Source organism: Ctenopharyngodon idella, chromosome 12 (assembly GCF_019924925.1).
Source record: "Ctenopharyngodon idella isolate HZGC_01 chromosome 12, HZGC01, whole genome shotgun sequence".
Classification (NCBI taxonomy): Eukaryota; Metazoa; Chordata; class Actinopteri; order Cypriniformes; family Xenocyprididae; genus Ctenopharyngodon; species Ctenopharyngodon idella.
In genome coordinates this window covers 5470153-5489602 of record NC_067231.1, presented here as the reverse complement: position 1 = coordinate 5489602, position 19450 = coordinate 5470153, and the positions used below count along the sequence as shown (strand labels likewise).

Below are 19450 nucleotides of genomic sequence, written 5' to 3'. Positions count from 1 at the left end.
GTGAAATTAAATGTCAAACATCAGGAAATTTAAAATATCTCATCTTTTTGGAGAAATAAATAAATATGTAATACATACATACACATACATACATGAAAACATGCTTGGAAAATCAGCTAAATTAAACATCAGGAAATAAATAAATAAATAAATAAATAAATAAACAAACAAACAAACAATCAAACAAGGCTGAGAAATCAGTGAAAATTAAATATTTTGAAGTCATAATTTTTATTTATTTATTCTTTTTCCTAAATATTCTCTAAAATATTTCATTAGCTAAAAATTGTGATTAAAAATAGTTTTATCCAGTTTTCACATATGAGATTTGTAGTGAATTTTTTTGTTCAAAAAGTGTGGGAACCCTGAACATGGCAAAATGGCACCATCCAATCCAAAAATGATGATTTAAATATTATTTCCAGTATTTTAAGACATATATAACAGGGGTATGAAACTGTACCGCATACTAGAAATTACTCTAATCCAAGAGGCAAGAGAAAAAGAATTTTGTGGAATTGAGCCAAGCGTGTTTGTGAGTGTAAGAATTGAATGTCAGGCTCTAGAATGATAGTCTATGCAGGTACAGGGTGATGATCTGTAAAGAATGCTGTGCATGCCACCGGCCTTTTCACAGTGAGAAGCATGGACTGGACATGGACTTATGTTGAAGAAACAGGCTGGGTGTTGAACCTCGTCGCTCTTTTCAGGATCAAAGAGCAAGAAGAACAAGACTAGCACTAGTCATATGAAGCATTTTCATGATTCTTGTCTATTTGGTGCTTTTATATCCTTTTTGGAGCTTGACCCCTGGCCACTGTCTGCTTTCAGTAAGAAACAAGAAAGTAAGATATCAATCAAAATAAAATTATTCCGATTTTTTAATTCCACACGTAGTGTTCACATGAACACTAAATAAAGTAATTTGGTTCATGTGCGTGTTTATATGTCACAAGCTTCAAATCAGAATTGATTTTTTGATATGCGCACACTGAACGAATATACAGAGTTTCCCGCTGTTTACACATACCATTCTCCTAGATAAAATAGAATAGATAAATAGAATAAAATGTATCCTTAAAATAGATAAATATTAAAGGATTAGTTCACTTTCAAATGAAAATTACCCAAAGCTTTACTCACCCTCAAGCCATCCTAGGTGTATATGACTTTCTTCTTTCTGATGAACACAATCAAACACAGATATATTAATAAATATCCCGAGCTTTATAATGGAAGTGAGCCGGATGAATGAGTATGAGCTGAAGAAAGTGCCTCCATCCACATCATAAACATATTCCATACGGCTCGGTGGGGGTTAATAAAGGAATTTTGAAGCGAACCGATGCGCTTGTGTAAAAAAAAAAATCTATATTTAACAAGTTATGAAGTAAAATATCTAGCTTCTGCCAGACCGCCTTCCCTATTCAACTTATGGAAAAGGCATAACTGATGCGACGCCAGTTCCGTTTTTTTCATAAGTTCAATACGGCAGGCAGTCTGGCGGAAGCTAGATATTTTACTTAATAGCTTGTTAAATATGGATATTTTTTTTACACAAACGCATCGTTTCGTTTCAGAAGACCTTTTTTAACTCCCCCGGAGCCGTGTGGAGTATGTTTATGATGGATGGATGTGGATGGAGACACTTTCTTCAGCTTATACTCATTGATCCCGCTCACTGCCATTATAAAGCTCAGATGCGTCAGGGTATTTATTAATATATCAGATTGTGTTCATCAGAAAGAAGAAAGTCATATACACCTCGGATGGCTTAAGGGTGAGTAAAGCTTGGGGTCATTTTCATTTGAAAGTGAACTAATCCTTTAATATTTATCTATTTTGGGACCTAATTATGAGACATATGAACCGTTGTGCCATGCTGCTTATATTTATCAAGCAGTAAACACGCCTCTTGCTGCGGCCAAAAGGTGTCTGTGGATGAGAGTCTGAAACAAGGACTAGTGGAACATTGTCCTGCTCCACTTCACAGTCGATGAGTGGACGGAGAATTTTAGAATGACACGACAGTCATTTATGACACTTTATTCAACAACAACAGCTCATTCCACAAGTCATATGTCATTGAGCCATTTCTACGTCACTGCACATGCACAGTACTTTACAGTTTTGGTTTTCAGTCCTCTCTCGATTGGATTAGAAAAGGTTTAAACCACCCCTTATAATCCAAGCAAAATTTTAATTGGATTTGGCCAATTCATTCCCAATTGATGTGGTTACATGTCACTTTATTTATTCTGACTGTGCTACTAGTCCGAATTGTATTATTAGGGTCCATGTAAACACAGTTAGTGTTAAACTCCTTTTGTGTTCCACAGTCAAAAGAAAGTCTTAGAGGTTTGAAACAGCACGAGGTGAGTAAACGATGACTGAATATGTATTTTTGGGTGAAGTAATCCTTTAGAATTCAGGTTTTGTTCTTTTGTTTAGATTCTGTTGTCATTTCTGATTCTCTTTACCTTCTAGCCTGTATTTAAAAGTGTCTGCACTTAGCAGGATTTATTTGGAATTAACAAAATGAGTAGAGCATACATAAGAAAACACTTTTTCCCCTGACTGCTCAAGCCAAACTAACCCCGCTGGCCAGCTGGTCTTAGTCTTTCACACTGGCAGTTATAGTATAATATATTTGGCTGTTAGACCTTTTCCATGCTGTACAAACTAGCAAGTTGTGGAATTGATCCAATAACAATAAAACCACACACTGTAGAGTATGCTGAAAACCACAGATACATAATGATACATACGACCAAGGGCACAGAGTGATGGTAGCATCTTATCTTTCAGTATAGAGCAGTACATCTGTGAATTCATGATTCCATCAATGAAATGCAGCTCCCCGACACCAGCAGCACTCATGCAGCCCCACATAAGGACACGCCGGTAGCATCTTCTCTTTCAGTGTAGAGCAGTACATCTCTGAATTCATGATGCCATCAATGAAATGCAGCTCCCCGACACCAGCAGCACTCATGCAGCCCCACATAAGGACACTGCCACCACCATGTTTCACTGTAGGAAACATGCATTTTTTCTTTGTATTCCTCACCTTTGCGACACCATACAGTTTTGAAGCCATCAGTTCCAAAAACATTTATCTTGGTCTCATCACTCCAGAGTACAGAGTCCCAGTAGTCTTCATCTTTGTTAGCATGGGCCCTGGCAAACTCTAGGAGGGCTTTTTTGTGCCTGGGCTTTAGGAGAGGCTTCTTTCGTGGACGGCACCCATGCGTGCCATTCCTCTGCAGTGTACGCCGTATTGTGTCACAGGAAATAGTTTGGCTTTCTACTTCTTTAGATAACTGCAGTGAACTTGCATGCCGATTTTCTTCAACCCTTCTCATCAGAAGATGCTCCTGTCGAGATGTTAACATGACCTGGACGTCTCTGTGAGATGGTTGCAGTTCCATCTTTTTAAAATTTTTGTACCACTTTTGCTACAGTATTCTGACTGATAAGTAAAGCTTTGCTGATCTTCTTGTAGCCTTCACCTTTCTGGTGTAAAGAAATTATTTTCTTTCTCAGGTTCTGCTGCATACCTGTGTAATGAATAATTAGACTCACCTGTGGTTGAATTCTTGTTAAATTAGACATTTGTAGTCTAAAATGTAGCTTTGCTCCAGAGACTTTCAGTGGGGGGTACTCATTTTTGCATCACCCTAATTTGAGTAAAACTGAACTTTTTGTTCTCTAAGTTATATTATTATCCTTACTTTCATGTTATAAGTTAAACAGATGTTATATAAAACTTAGTCTTGTCAACATTTTGGAAATTGTTTTTGTGTTCATTGAGATATTGTTTAAAATGTTACTTTTCAAAGGGGGTGTACTCATTTACACTGCACTGTATACTGTTTAATATTCCCACAACCAAAATGAAATGTTAGCTGGGTTGTATATATATATTCATGAATGTACTGCTGTCATACACAAGATCAAATGAGTGATATACTTCACAAAGTATCACAGACTGCCAGGTACAGTAGTTTTGCCTCCGCAAATCAGTGTAAGATCAGCAACAGAGTAACTCTTAGTTTTTCCTTGGGGAATTTCAGTTCTAGTACCACACAGATAAAATCAGTCCTATTGTGACAACAGCATGTCAAACTGCCAGTCAAGATCTTAGTTTCAAAGCAAAAGCAGCAAGGCTGAGCCCCCTTTAAATCCAATCACGTAGTCCGTACACTACAAGATTCCCAGAATCCATCAGTTTACACATATCTGTCAGATGGATTCTGTAATATATCAGATATACAGTGGCCCTCAACAATATTTTAACATTTAAGGCACACTTAAAAATGTATGAATGTTATTGCATTAGATCAGTGTTTCAGCAACATTTTTGTTCAATATGCATCAGACTGTCAGTCAGTCTGTGGGTGAACCATAGGTTTTCACTAGACTGAGTCTAGCTTTATTGACAGAAATATAATCTCTTTCTGTAGCTTTAATTATCTTTTTAATAATGCCTCGCTGTGAGCCAGTATACATCAAACCACCAAAATATTATACACCATTTCATTTCACATTTTCATGCATTCCAAAATAAAAAAAAAATGCCTGGGAGGTTTCAATTTGAGCATGAGAGGTAATCTAGCTGATGCAATAAACTTTATATTCTGATGAGTTAAATGTTTATCACACTGGATGCTGTATATTCATCCATATTTACAATTTTCTCAAGTCTTATTGATTCTCAGTCTGTCCTCACTACCTTAATAAGCCACTCTGATCTTGCCCTTCAGCCTAAATTGGTGCTGTCTAAAAAATATGTGCTGTAACTCATTTGGTTATAGCTATATATTTTAATGTGGGAGTAATGATAGTCACTCACATATTACATCAGGACTGAGATCATCTGTAGTCATGCTTGAATAAGGCAGTTTACACCTACAACTTAATGACTTTTCTGTAGTACTCCACTATTGATATATATGTCCATAAACTGGAACAGAACTGATGATGCATTAGTCATGCACACCATTATGTGAAGATGTTTATTTTTATCATGTCATTTTCACTTAAAGTTTGAGTTAGAATAGTTTGCAAGTGAGCGATTTTTATAAGGTTCCATTAAGAACCATGCTTTGAAAGTGCTATAGGACCTCAATAGTGTGATAAAGGTGATTGGTAGGAAACCAGTTACGATTTGAAAGTTAAAATGTGTAGACATTTTAAGAGAGAAATCATTTACCTGTTGAGAGTGTGTTGAAAATCTGTGTAATTGACTGGCTAAGCTCCAGAAAACTAGTAATGATATGGCTTTGACAATTACAGATTTGAAAAACAAAAAGGCGGGAAAAAAGAACCCTAAACTCTAACACAAAGAACCATTTCAGCATGTAAAGGGTTCTTCAGGGTCATGCGGTTCTAAATAGAACCGTTAGTACGCGTAAAGAACCTTCAAAGAACCATCTTTTTTTAGAGTGCACTTGTCAGCAACAGCCTTTTTCAGGATAAGTTACATAGTTGAAACATTTGCCAAATATGAAACATTTATGCGTATTACATTTGCTTTATAAGTCTTGGTTATGGCAAATAAGTTCCATAAGTAAGTTTAAATGCTTGAAGTTAACCACAGTTATAGTTAACAAACGAAACTTACGGTGTTTCAGGTAAATTAATTGTGAATGAATGTGCCATCGTTTGTCGCACTGTCGTTCTTATATTCATGGTTCATAGTTTTCAGTAAAGTGAAAGTAAAGTGAGTAAACGATCTGTAACAGCAATAGTGACACATGGTAAAAAACACTGTTACTCACACTTGTGTGTTGCAACATTACTGTCGGATCAAACTGTGTCTTGTTTAAAAACAAATCCACAATATTAAAGCTGCAAGCTGCCCTCACACCTGTGCCACCGCCACCCGGTGGCTTTAGGGAAACAGCATGGTGGGCAATATGCATTTAGTATATAAATATAGGAGGACAACGTCAGTCATTTGTATTTCCCACACTTCCTGCTACCAGCTGGTGGCGATATGACTATAACAAATTTTTATCATGTAGATGTCTTCAGGCCAGGGCACTTATCAAACATGTGAATTTTGAGGCAGATTGGACATTGTATGCTCGAGTTACAGCAACTTCCTTTTTCATGACTATAATAACTTGCTTTAGCACACAGCTAAGTGTTGCTAGCATGTTTTAGAATGTTTCTAGCATGTTTAATACTCAGTTGCATATTTTAGTAAGTTGCTAGTAGTGCATCACAGTATTAAACACGTCACTTCCTGTTGCCAGTGGGTGGTGCTATTACTATAACTGAATATTGTCACGTAGATGTGTTCAGGGCAGGACTCTTATTAAACGTGAAGTTTGGGACAGATTGGACATTGCATGCCTGACTTACGACAGCTTCCTGTTTTGTGGTGAAACATCAGATTTGTCAGGCCGCCATGGACACGCCGTTCAACAAAAACTCAAGATCTTCATAATTCAACATCGATAAGGCCTTAAGATTAGACTGACCAAATTTGATGTTGATCTGATTAAATCTCTATGAGGAATTAATCACAGTGTAAAACAAGTTATTTCCTGTTGCCCGCAGGTGGCGCTATGACTGTAACTGAACATTGGCATGTAGATGTCTTCAGGCCAGGACTCTGATAAAACATGTGAAGTTTGGGGCAGATTGGATATTGTAAGCCCAAGTTACAACAACTTCCTGTTTCATGGCGAAACATCGAACTTTGTCAGTCCTCTAGGAGGAGTTCGTTAAAATACAACATCTGGAAATGGCAAAAACTGCAAAAATTTTGCAGAGAAAACTCTAAATATCTCACTTACTGTTGGGTTTTCAGATTTTGCACCCATGGACTTTTTTGTAGGTACTGGGCTGTTACATGTGTCTACCGAATTTCATACCTGTCCATGAAACGTAGCGTGAAGGGTGCTTAATTGAAATTTTGTAGGTGGCGCTATCGAGCCATTTTGCCACACCTAATTCTGAAACCCATATCAGATGTAAATTTGCACCACTTCTGACACGTGTGCAAAGTTTCATGATTTTTCGAGCATGTTTAGGCCCTCAAAAATTTCGGAGAAGAAGAAGATTAAGTAAAAATTAAGTGAGCACATAAACAGTGTCTTACTGGCGCGATCTGGGACTTTGTTAAAAATAAAGTTCATTTACTTCTTCCTTATGTTAGGATTACAAGGAAGGCAATGCAAAGATTGTGTTTTTCCACAGCTTGGCACTGCAAAACATCTCGTAATCCTCAGAAGCATCTCTATCGTTTTGTTGCTTGAGTAATCCTGTGTTCGCATCTCTCTGGCCCTGTGTACACCTGGTATTAAGATACTTTTGGTCGATCGGATCACAAGAGTACAAAGGAGATGCATACCTGTTTACACCTTTTTGTCTTTGTCTTTTGTCCACTTTCTGTCCTGATTTCTTTGAGGGGAGGGTCTATGGGCAGGTAGATGTATGGGTTTTTTCAGATCTTTCGATCTAATGGACAAAATAAGCTTGCGCAATTTACATATGAACTCGCCCGGAAACGACTGAGAAACATGGAGAGCATCAGCTTTCATTTCTTCTCTGACAGCTGCAAGACCACGCCGAACGCTGTGAGTGCGTGTTAGAAATCAGGAATGGTGAGAGAACATTGTGCTTGGTATGTTTTTTTGTCTTCAAACCAAACTTGGGTCTTCATCTGAAAAAGTTTAAATCCCGTCTAGCTGGCGCACTTCCCATAATGTTTATGCATTAGGTCAGTAGGCAGAGAGTAGGCAGTCTTTTGTGGCTGTTCAAACGCATTTGACCACATGAGCGTTTACACTATGAAAGCAATCAAGTCAAATGCGTTTTCGACTACCTCTGGAAGTTGTCGAAAGTGGACAAGCTCAAAACATTTTACACTTGTATTAGCATCGTTCACATGTGATCCAATCAACCAAAACGCATCTTAATACCAGGTGTAAACAGAGCCTCTCTCTCATATTAACTCAACTCCTACTACATGCTCACATCAGTGGGCGGGGCTAAAGAGGCAATGATATAGAAGTAGCTGTTGATCTTCTTCTGCAGAGGCACTATGACATCGTACTGAGACAAAATGAAACGAGTCGTTTTGGCACCTTGGTTCTAAAAGCTGTTTGTGGAGTTCTGAAACATGCAGGATATTTTTTATAGTACAATTAACTCTGTGTCAAAAGATCAAGAATAATTTGAATTCTCAATCCATGACCCCTTCAAGCTCAACCTTATTTCAAAATGTCAGAAAAATTGCAAATATTGCAGCCCTAGTATTCAGTCTGCTTTAGAAAGTGTGTAATTTTAACAGTACAAAACTTTCTTCATATCTACATGGAGACCGTAAACCATGCAGTTTTGAAATTCCAAAATCACTGCATGAACTATTAATCCATAGACCTCTGTTCAGGATTTTTAGACATTAAAATTTCATTTTAGTTTCATATAGGTGCTGCTGGTGAAGTAGGAATTTGAGCAATAGTTACTACACTAAATATTCAGATGCTCAGAGCACTTGGGTGCATGCCAGGCTCAGAGAGAATTAAGTTTGTGAATGACCTGAATTAATCAGCCATGGTCTTTATTTAATTTAGAGGGGCAAGTCTGTAGATAGTGTTAAGCCCTCGTATGCCCATAGAGGCTTATCGCATTGCCCTTCTTATATGTGCAGCATGAAAAAAAAAAAAAAAAGCCATGGTTTCACACCACAGTATCCCATCTTAAAGTCAGGATCTCTCAACTTATGGCATTCTTTTCTCTAGGCAGAGCAGGATAACGGACACCCTCTCCCAGCGTTCGCTAATCTCCACATTGAGGTGCTTGATGAGAACAATCAGGCACCGTACTTCCAGGTGGCCACTTATCATGGATTCATCTCGGAGTCTGCTCCGCTGGGCACAACTATCTCGAGCAGTGCCAATCTCTCCACCCCCCTCGCCATTATCGCCCTGGATAACGACATCGAGGAGGTGAGGACTCTCTCTGCTCAGACAGCAATCATTTTCACATGTCCTGAGGGATGTGTGTGTGTGTATAGAAATGTTCCTCTGATGTTAACCAAAGCTCCTGCGCTATGGAGCATTTAGAAAAGCAAATTAAAATTGAAAACAGCATCAGAGGTACGGTCTCAGAGGCTCACACTTTATTGGGGAGGCGCTTACACTGCGCTAATGTTCTCTCTTTGCAATTATCCCTGCTATATAGATTGCAAAGGCAAAGTATTTAGAACAAAGCAAATTCTGATAAACATCTAACTTAAAGGGATAGTTCACAAAAATGAAAAATCATTTATTCTCATGTCATTCTAAATCTGCTGAATACAAAAGAAGATATTTTGAAAAATGTCCATGCTGCTCTTTTCCCTGCTATTTCTCTCATAAGTCAAGTCACCTTTATTTATATAGCACGTTATATTATATATTATAGCAAGGCGCTTTACAGTAATAAACATGAAAAAACAGTGTCAGTGTCACTTTTCATTAGAATTACAGCTTACTATTTCTACTGTAAAGCAGCTGTCCGGTGGTGTGTTCATGTTTTTATTCGCATCTGAGAGGAAAAAAGAAATGAACCAGAGAAGATTTCCATATCAAAGAAGGCGGAGCCTCAGAGCCACACCTATCCATTACATAATCACCACTAACCAATGGTAGTTCAAAGGTGTTTACTTTTCTGGAAAGTTCACTTTAGCTGTTTTGAACTCCCGAAATGAATTCTAAATGAGCTTAAATTTTGGTCTGATTTTGTTCTAAATGATGTCACACCAGTTCAATTTCACTTGAAGTATTTTGTGACTTTTAATGGTGTATATGGAAAGTAGAAGTCACACAGGTCTGGAATGATATGAGGGTGAGTAAACAACAACAGAATTTTCATTTATGGGTGAATTATCTCTTTAATCCCATTAATCTTAAAGTTGAAAAACACTCTAATGTCAAGCATATGTTTTGTCTCCCATCTAAAGCTGAATCCCAGTGATGTGCCTGTAGGTATTAATGAAATTAGTGTGAGGTGTGAGAAGTGAAAAAGCCCTTGTTTGCCTTCTCTCCCTTTCTCATTTTTGCTGTGCTGTCTTTTTGTATTGTTCAATTTACTTAATGCTCTGCATGATTACTGCCCTGTGTCTTGTTTATTGATTTTCATTTACAATTTTGGGCAGACTGGCAGTTGATCTAATGTATCTCATTTATAATTTGGTAAATTTAGAGCAGGATGAGAAATTGCAAACAACATCAGTGTTAAATCTGGAGTGTGTGATTTGTGCGCCACTAAATGTAATTGCAAAATTAATTATATTTTTATATTTATATTTAGCTAATATTTTCTGAACACTATTCCCGTCTTGCATTGGTTAGATAGTCCTGCCCCAAAACTTTTGCACAGTTAACAGGATGTTCAAACAAACTGAGCAATATTTGAACAGTTTTACACTTTTCAGAGGAATCAGCGTATAAATGGTTTACTTTTAGTTATTTTTGCACATTCAGATGGGATTATAGAAGAAACTATTTTAACATAGAAAACTTCTTTAAAGGAAAAGTTTGTTTTCACCTTCACCATGTATGGTAAATTAACTTAGTTAACCAGTTATTATTATTATTTATTTATTTATTTACTGTAGCATTTTTACTGTCTTTTTCTGTAAATAAATTAAACTTTTTTTTTGCCAAAGCCAAAATTGCCAAAATTCTAACTTGTTAAATCATATATATATATATATATATATATATATATATATATATATAAGTTAGATTATTTTTCCTGCAATTGACAATAAGTATTTTTTCTGCAATTGACATTTTGTTTTATTTGACGACTCTGGTGAATGTTCTCCATAATAGGTTATTTCTTTTTAAATCAAATTCAAATGGAATGTAAATAGGAATAAGAAACAAAAAAGACTTTAAAGTATGCAAGGTTAATAGGAAATACTGCTATAACAACCATAAAATCTGTGACCCAGTCTGTGAAAACCCAGCTAAAGTCATTTTGTGTGTTTGTGTGTGTGTGTGTGTGTGTGTGTGTGTGTGTGTATGATTCACTGTTTTCTACATAAAATCACCCTACATAATGTACAAAGCATTCTTTGAAAATATAACCCTGATATCTGTCTAATATTGAATGAGTAAGGCCATGTCAAAGATTTACTAAATTTCAGGCTCAGAAAATCGTATTTTTGAGAAATTCCAATGTAAAAACAAGCTTATTTTTATTTGAACCATAATTCTCTGGAATGATTTGTATAACTTTGTTAGTAAAATGAAATATCAGTACAAAATGTCATTATTAAATTAATTAATATATAAAATATCAGTAGAATATTTCAGTCTCTTTCTGGCTACTGTGAAACATTTGGAGTAAATCTGGGATGGCACAAGAACAAATGCCCCAACAAGTTAACAGGTTAGTCTCAAATGTTGTACACACAGTTACCACACATTCTAAAATCGTCTAGATGCACAATATTTGATAATCTCAGGGATTCTATTCACAAAAGTGTCAATTTTAGTATTAAAAAGTCAGAAATATAATACTTGGTCAAAGCTAAGTGTCATTGGAGTATGTAAGCAGATAACATTGACTACAAAGTCAATGTTCTAAGCCACTTTAATTCTCTTGGCAAGACCACAGGGGTCTTTTTGGTCTTCCAACACCATGGGTGTGGGGTGAGCAGGTGTCAGCACCTCCGCATGGACTACATTGTTATTTTCATCAATCGGAACCTTGTTCTGCGTTGTTGGATTAGGGCATACCAGATCTCTATATCTTTCTGCCACAAATTCCCAAATCTCATTGAAGAGGTACATTTTCCTCTCGTTGCAAAGTCCTTCTGGTACCTGAGTGGCAGGTTTCTCACTGTGTGACTGGCTCTGACTTAGTGGCTTGATTTATGGGAAGTTTCTGAAAAACTGTGACAGGTAGGAATTCCAGCTATACTTGGGGCAATAACATTGCCGATCTCATCACCACAAAGTTGGGGAATCAGCACACCACCTGGAGAAGTCTGGCGCACAACGTTTTTAATATCAGCCTATCAGTCCACCTTTGAATTCCTGTACTTGCGCTTGAACAGGCCAAACATAGAGTCAGGAGCAAACTTTGTGTGACCAGCTACCATGAATAAAAGAGTGATCCTCTGATGCTTGCCTGTTATAACCCGCCATAGAAGGTATTGAACAGGTGCATTGGCCGGATCAATTGTGTCTGCATGTCAGTGCAAGCTGGTCTCCTTCACACCATAGTTATAAAAAAACTGGTCCAGGAGACTGATCACACAGTTGGCCCCATTTCCAGTGACGATTGCCTCATCTAGAACAAAGATCACCATCTGTGGAAGCCCTTCTGTTACAATGCCGAACACAGCGCACTTACAAGTTTTCTTGAAGAAGATTGGTCCTGGCTGCATGGGATCGTGGGGATAATGCAGCTGTTGTGCGAAGTCAGGGCTTTAATGAACCTGAAAAACAATGTGCAAATGTTTACTCACTTTGTCAATGCACCATGTTTCCTGTAAAAATGAAAATCCATTCAAAAACCAGTGCTTAATTGTAGAGATGAAAGACATCACAAGATTGCATGTCATTTTTTAAATCACTGATCGATAACTTTTCTATTTTAGTAACTGTATAGTGTAGTGAAGTTCTGTTTTCTCCCCCAAGACATTATTTGAGGCCCTTACCAATAAAGCACTGTTCTTTTGGCAGGTCTAGCATAGATCTGACATCGGTTTCATTGGCAACACGTTTGGCACATACTGCTGCCAGAGACAATAAAATGCGCGTTCACTCATGGCTCGATGACCGATGGCCTCACAAGAGTCACTATACAGTTTGTGAATGGCAACTTTACAGTAGTTTTAGGTCGTCCCTTTTGCATCATGGAATTCTGCCAGGAAGCAGCACTGCATTTTCTTCTGCATAATTGTGGATAAATGTCACAACTCTCTCAATGTCATTTACATCCAATGCATGCTTGGGCAACTTGCCCTTATTTCCGTTCATCCTAGGGGTCACATCATTCTGCAAATATTGCTGGACCAATACAGCTAGGCAATCCTTGAACACAGCATGCACATACTTTATACAAGTGTCACTACATATTTTATGCCCTTCATAGTAGTAATCTAGACAATGACATTTTTTTTTTTTTTTTTGATTTAAGTTTCTTCCCCACAGTGTAACTTTGTATTTGAGCTGAAACTACCATGTCGAGTATAGTATTGTCCATCTCCAAATGCCTCATCCTGAGTGACAGCACTCCTCCTCCTTGAAAAATGAAGAACAATTTTCCCCATTGAAATACTTGCAGTTGCAAGAAAAAAACTTCCAGCATTAGAAGCAAATACTTCTTGTTGGTGTTCCCTCTTCAGATTTGCAGACTAATAGGTTTGGGTTTAAACACCAAAACTGGCTTGTCTTCATCATCATGTTAGTCACTGCCTGAAAAAGCAAAGAGAAATTTTTCAATTCAAAGCAAGAGACCTAAAAAAACATGATGGCGTAACGTGCGTAACGTGGGAGGCTAATTCCACATTTAAAGTGGAAAATAAAGCATTTTCTTTGAAAATATCAGTCTTTGAGTTTAGTCAGACTGGATCTGATTGATTGAGGGGACAAGGAACAGATAAGAAGACTTTAATTCAGAGTGTAATCAAACTAATAAGCATCATGTCATAAACATAATTAATTTAAACTGACTCAATCTCAATAAACAAATCTGTAATAAACAATAAAATCAACTATTTTTGCATCGCCATGGATGAATTCTGTGTTAGCATTACATTGGCTGAACATTGACAATAGAGTTATCTACATTTAGCATAAAAAAGTTTGTCAGTTTCATCTAAGAATATGTCCTGCTCGTCATCACCATCATTCTCCAGAAAGTAATCCTCTATGAAACTGGTTATATCATAATTTGGGGCAATTCCACCGATATTGATATCATACAAGGTATTTAAACAATTGACTATCTTCTGTTCCTTGCTCTTCAAGTGCCACCATGTCAGATAGGGAATTCATCAACCCAAAACACATCAGCATCCAAAAAATGAAAATTCTGTCATCAAGTTTTTCCAAACCTGTATAAATTTCTTTGTTCTGCTGAACACAAAGGAGGATATTTTAAAGAATGTTTGTAACCAAACAGTTGTGGGGCACCATTGACTTCCACAGTGTTTTTTCCCATACCTGATTGCCGCTCATGCAGATTGATATTAAGGTCTGTTTGCATTTTTTAATGGTAGAAAAGATGTTCGTGAACTGAATGATACAAGAATCAGCAGGTGTTTATGTGCCAAAATAAACCCAGAGATGATTGAACCGTCCTGTGTTTTTTTGCACAAAATTATAAAACGTAGTGTCATCATTAATTTCAGTCTTTGTCATATTTATCTCGAATAGCATTATATCTTGAATCCCTTGGTATAATCTATCATTTACAGCAATAAACACACATTACCTATTTTTGTCATTTTTATGGCTATGACAACTTTGATCTTAATCTCATAATTAGATTTTGCAACTTTAGCTGGGATTTCACAGATGGGGGCACATATATTTGCTCTATATTTTGCAATTAAACCTCACACACAATGTGTGTTGTGGTCTTTTTAAAGGGTTAGTTCACCCAAAAATGAAAATTCTGTCATTTATTACTCACGATCATGCTGTTCCAGACCCATAAGACCTTTGTTAATCTTCGGAACGCAAATTGAGATATTTTTGTTTAAATCCGATGGCTCCGTGAGGCCTACATAGGGAGCAATAACATTTCCTCTCTCAAGATCCATAAAGGTACTAAAAACATATTTAAATCAGTTCATGTGAGTACAGTGGTTCAATATTAATATTATAAAGCGACGAGAATATTTTTGGTCGCCAAAAAAAACAAAATAACGAATTATTTAGTGATGGACGATTTCAAAACACTGCTTTAGGAAGCTTCGGAGCATAATGAATCAGCGTGTCGAATCCGCAGTTCGGAGCGCCAAAGTCACGTGATTTCAGCAGTTTTAAAATCGTCCATCACTAAATAAGTCGTTATTTCTCGTTATTCTCGTCGCTTTATAATATTAATATTGAACCACTGTACTCACATGAACTGATTTAAATATGTTTTTAGTACCTTTATGGATCTTGAGAGAGGAAATGTCATTGCTCCCTGTGTAGGCCTCACGGAGCCATCGGATTTAAACAAAAATATCTTAATTTGTGTTCCGAAGATCAACGAAGGTCTTACGGGTGTAAAATGGCACGGGGGTGAGTAATTAATGACAGAATTTTAATTTTTGGGTGAACTAACCCTTTAAGAGGTCTGCAGCAGCATCTACACTCAGATCACATAATGCACAGTGTGCCATGAAAAATGTATGTACTGCAAGGGCATAATGGCTGATTTAATAGTCTCCATAGATTGTAGTACTGCAGGCATTCTAGGGTCCGGCAGGAATCTGAGCAGGTATAAACCACAATCTGCTCTTTTAGATAATGGTTGGTGGGAATGAGAGCACTACATGAAATACCAGCATTCGTATAGATGAAAAATTCCTAATGTGATTTCGGTAACAATTTACACTACATTTTACTAAGAATCTTTGTTAAAGCAAATATTTCAATAAAAGATAGTAATGAAATATTGTAGATCATACATGATAATATTATGTTTTACCTCAGTGTGCATACGAAACTATTTTAGCAAATTTTGTAAGCATGAAAGTGCTTTTTTAGCTGCTTGCTGAGTCTTGAAATGATTTTGCTCTAGTATAAACTCTTTAGATATTTATCTTCCTTATTAATTTACTTTGATATTGCAGATATCAGTGTCTTAAACTTCACAAGTTGGTTTTCTGGCTCCTGCGATTTCTTTCAGAAGGTTTTGAGTTGTTTATCTTTCTTTTGACTTGTTTTCTGAGTTCCCTCTTATACAGTGTTTCTCTAATGCTATGAGTGTTTTTCCCATTCATAGCAATTTGTGTAGCCATATTCCCAGCTTGCTCTATCTTCTGATGTTTCTGCCTTCTGACACGGGAATTTAAGGTGATTTTTTCTCCACTGCAGATGAAAGATCCCATGGTGCGCATCTCTCTGGACAACTACAACAGCATCTTTGCAGTGACGCCCAGTGGGATAGCACGCTACCTGACACTGCTGAGGCCTGTGGACCATGAAGAACAGCCGAGTTATGCCTTCACGGTAAGAGCTCCGTGCCACCTTTCCTTGACAAGCCTGCTTAGCTCTGTCTCTGTCACTGGGGCTTGCAGCTTTCATGTCAAGGACTTTGTCTAAACTCGCTTCTCCACACACTACCCGATTTTTCGCTCTGGGGTTATTTTTAAAACTGCATAGTGCACTAGAGGAATTCTGATCAACTGCAAGTGAAGTGGTTGTATAGATTCTCATTGCGAGTGGAACTGTTCTGTCAAGTTCTTAGAAATGTAGCATTTGTATTCAAGTTATTTTCATAAGGTTTATTTACACCAGTTTATACCATTTATTATCAGCAAAAGTTTGAATTTAAAGAGGACCTAGTATGCCCTTTTAGAAAGTCTTGATTTTATTTATTTTTTTTGGTTTACTAGAATTGGCTGTCATGCTTTAATGTTCAAAACACATTATTGTTGGCTGGACCAGTGTGATGTGATTGGTCAACTGTGTTGTGATTGGGCAACTGCTTGGTCAAATGTCCTGCCACTTACCATTTCCCACATGGGATCAATAAATTTCAGGGAGTTCAGAAACACACTGATATAGAGAATTACTTTCTTTGGAGTGATTTTGTGCTTTGGAACTCAAGCAGCAACATTACACACAAAAAAATGTAAAAAAAAAAAAAAAAAAAAAAAAAAAGTGTAATGTATGGGATGTAAACATTAAATACATGTGATTGTACACACCCTAACCATTATTTTCAAAAAATGTAATTGATTTTTTTTTTTTTTTTTTTACCAAAAAATCTAAAGTTTTTAATAGTGTTGCTGCTTTTAGTTTCCCTCCAACAATACTGAATATCACAATGCTGCATCAGGTCACAGGGACAATGCAGGCCACTGCGGTGCCATCAGCTAATTCTCTCAGGGTCCCGCTATTCAATTCACACAAAAGCACCATATTTCACTGTTTTTAAAACTGCATTATGGATATATGCAAATCTCAATTTGGTAACATGGAGGTTGCTGTTTTCCCTACATTTTTTTGCTTGGTGGTGAATGGGTTTGAATTAACTCTGCTAAGCACGTCTATGGTTATTTTAGTCTCTGACATATATTACAGTGATACAGTGAAGTGTATAATAGCCCTGTTGGCTTGTTAATGAGAGAGAACAATGGTATTTTTAGGACCGGGGAAATTATGGTAGTATGGGTCATACTATTATGACCTACACAAAGGATACACAACTGCATCTCCCTGGTTAATGGAAACACATTTGCTGCAATTGTGCATGTTGGCGCACTTGCATGTCAATGCACGCTTAACATTTTTAGCAGCATTTTCTATGATGCCAGAATATATAATGAGCTTTTATGATGTACGTTTCATTATACATATGGTGTAGGGGGCTCTGGATAGAGATGGCACCTTTGTTGTCTGGCAGCTGCATTATATGTGATGTATGCAAATAGCATGTAGTCTCAGTAGCTGAGTTAGGTGGAGGTTAGTGAAGTCGCTAAAATCATTTTGAAGAAAAGATCTGTGCACAAAAATTAAGCTCACACAAAATTTTGTTCAATTGAGGCTACCAAAAAAAGTAAAATAATGCAAAGAAGTGTCAAGTTCAAAATGTTTTCAGCTTCAACTGTTCGTCAGTACCATACAATTCCAAGAATACACCTGCATTTATTTAAATGTCAGGGCATTACCATAATGGAGGGATTACAGCAATGTCAATGTAAATTAACGCAGGTGTATGCTTGGAATTGTATGGCACTGACTGAACCCGAAAAAAAAAAAACAACAACTGAATTTTCAGCAGCTATTACTGCAGTGTTCAGTGTCACATGGTTCTGATTTAGCTGTTTTACCGATTTTCATGACAGTAGTAGTTGCTATCCTTCCTTTTCAGTGGCATATACAGATGAAATTTCAACTTTAGTAATGGTGCCTTTCAATAATGCACCTTACACCTTACTGGAGATACAAGTCCTTGAATATGTTTTTTGAGCAGAGGGGACTGACATGAAGGACTCCACCTATGCGGCACCCTGGAAATAACTGAGATGTCTGAGCTTTCTAGTTTGACATGCCAAACTTTGCACATGTGATAAGCTGAGCTCTTGAAGCACCTCGCTGAGATGATGTCATGACTGTATGATTGATTTCCCCTTCACTGTCTTGTTGGCAACATCAATTTCCAATTGCAATATTTTTTTGCACAGTGCACTCTTAACTAGGGATGTGCACCACACCTAATTTCATTAATGTTTAAATGAACATTTTGTAACTGACTAGTCTCTATAAAACAAACAAACAAACAAAAAAACAGTATGTATTTGAATCAAACAGTCTAATCCAGGGGTGTCCAAACTCGGTCCTGGAGACTCACTGTCCTGCAAAGTTTAGCTCCAACTTGCCTCAACACACATGACTGGAAGTTTCTAGTATGTCTAGTAGACTTTGATTAGGTGGTTCAGGTGTGTTTAATTGGGGTTGGAGCTAAACTCTGCAGGTTGGTGGCCCTCCAGGAGCAGGATTGGACACCCCTGGTGTAATCCCATAATGAATGCCACTGAAAAATCATATATATTCAATGTTATTGCCTTGCATTATGATCTTTGTACATTAAATGTAAGCATTCACTTAATGGACATTAAACGTGACATTCTTATTAAAATCAACTGAATCAACAGGCAGTGCTGGACCTTTTAACATACATCACCATGTGATGCACCTTAACACATCGTCAATGATGCTTCCTGGGGTCATCGGGTGTTTTGGGTCTTTCAACAATCAGACACCCTTGCCCAAACGATCAAGCCGGGGTTGATCAAGCCCCGACTTGTGTCCAGGTAGCACTACCCCACCCACGGCCCTCCTCTCCTGATCCACAGCCATCTCGAAGCAACTCCTGCTGCCTTCGTGGCCGACTTAATGCCCCTTTGTCTACTGGCCTCTTTTATGCCCAGCATGTTATAGACCCTGCATAGAGACTGAGCTGTGAATCCTCTGCATCCCACCTCAATGGGCTCGCACCTTGCATTCTAGCCGTTTCTTTGGCTCTCTTGCAGCAGCTCAATGTACTCTTCCTCTCATTGGACCCCTCGATACAGTCCTCCCAAGGGAACTGTAAGTGTGTTGCAGGTTAACAGGCCAGATGAGGTGGTTCAGGAAGCTGGTGTTACCTTCTCCCCAGACCTGACAAAAGTGATAAGTACAATAAGTACAAACTTAATAGCCTATTATAAACAGAATTCTTCAAATAAAAGTTAGCCAACATAAATCAGCATGTCAAGGTGTTG

The 19450-nt window shown here is 37.5% G+C and overlaps 1 protein-coding gene across 3 annotated transcripts in view; it reads left to right on the top strand.

Moving 5' to 3' along the window:
* The window catches only part of pcdh15b (protocadherin-related 15b), a 214432-nt gene that overhangs the window by 75151 nt on the left and 119831 nt on the right, over positions 1–19450 (top strand). For all 3 annotated transcript variants that reach the window (XM_051914968.1, XM_051914965.1, XM_051914967.1), the window contains 2 exons: positions 8760–8966; positions 16056–16190. In XM_051914968.1, the coding sequence (XP_051770928.1) occupies positions 8760–8966; positions 16056–16190 (342 nt within the window). The remainder of the gene's footprint in view (positions 1–8759; positions 8967–16055; positions 16191–19450) is intronic.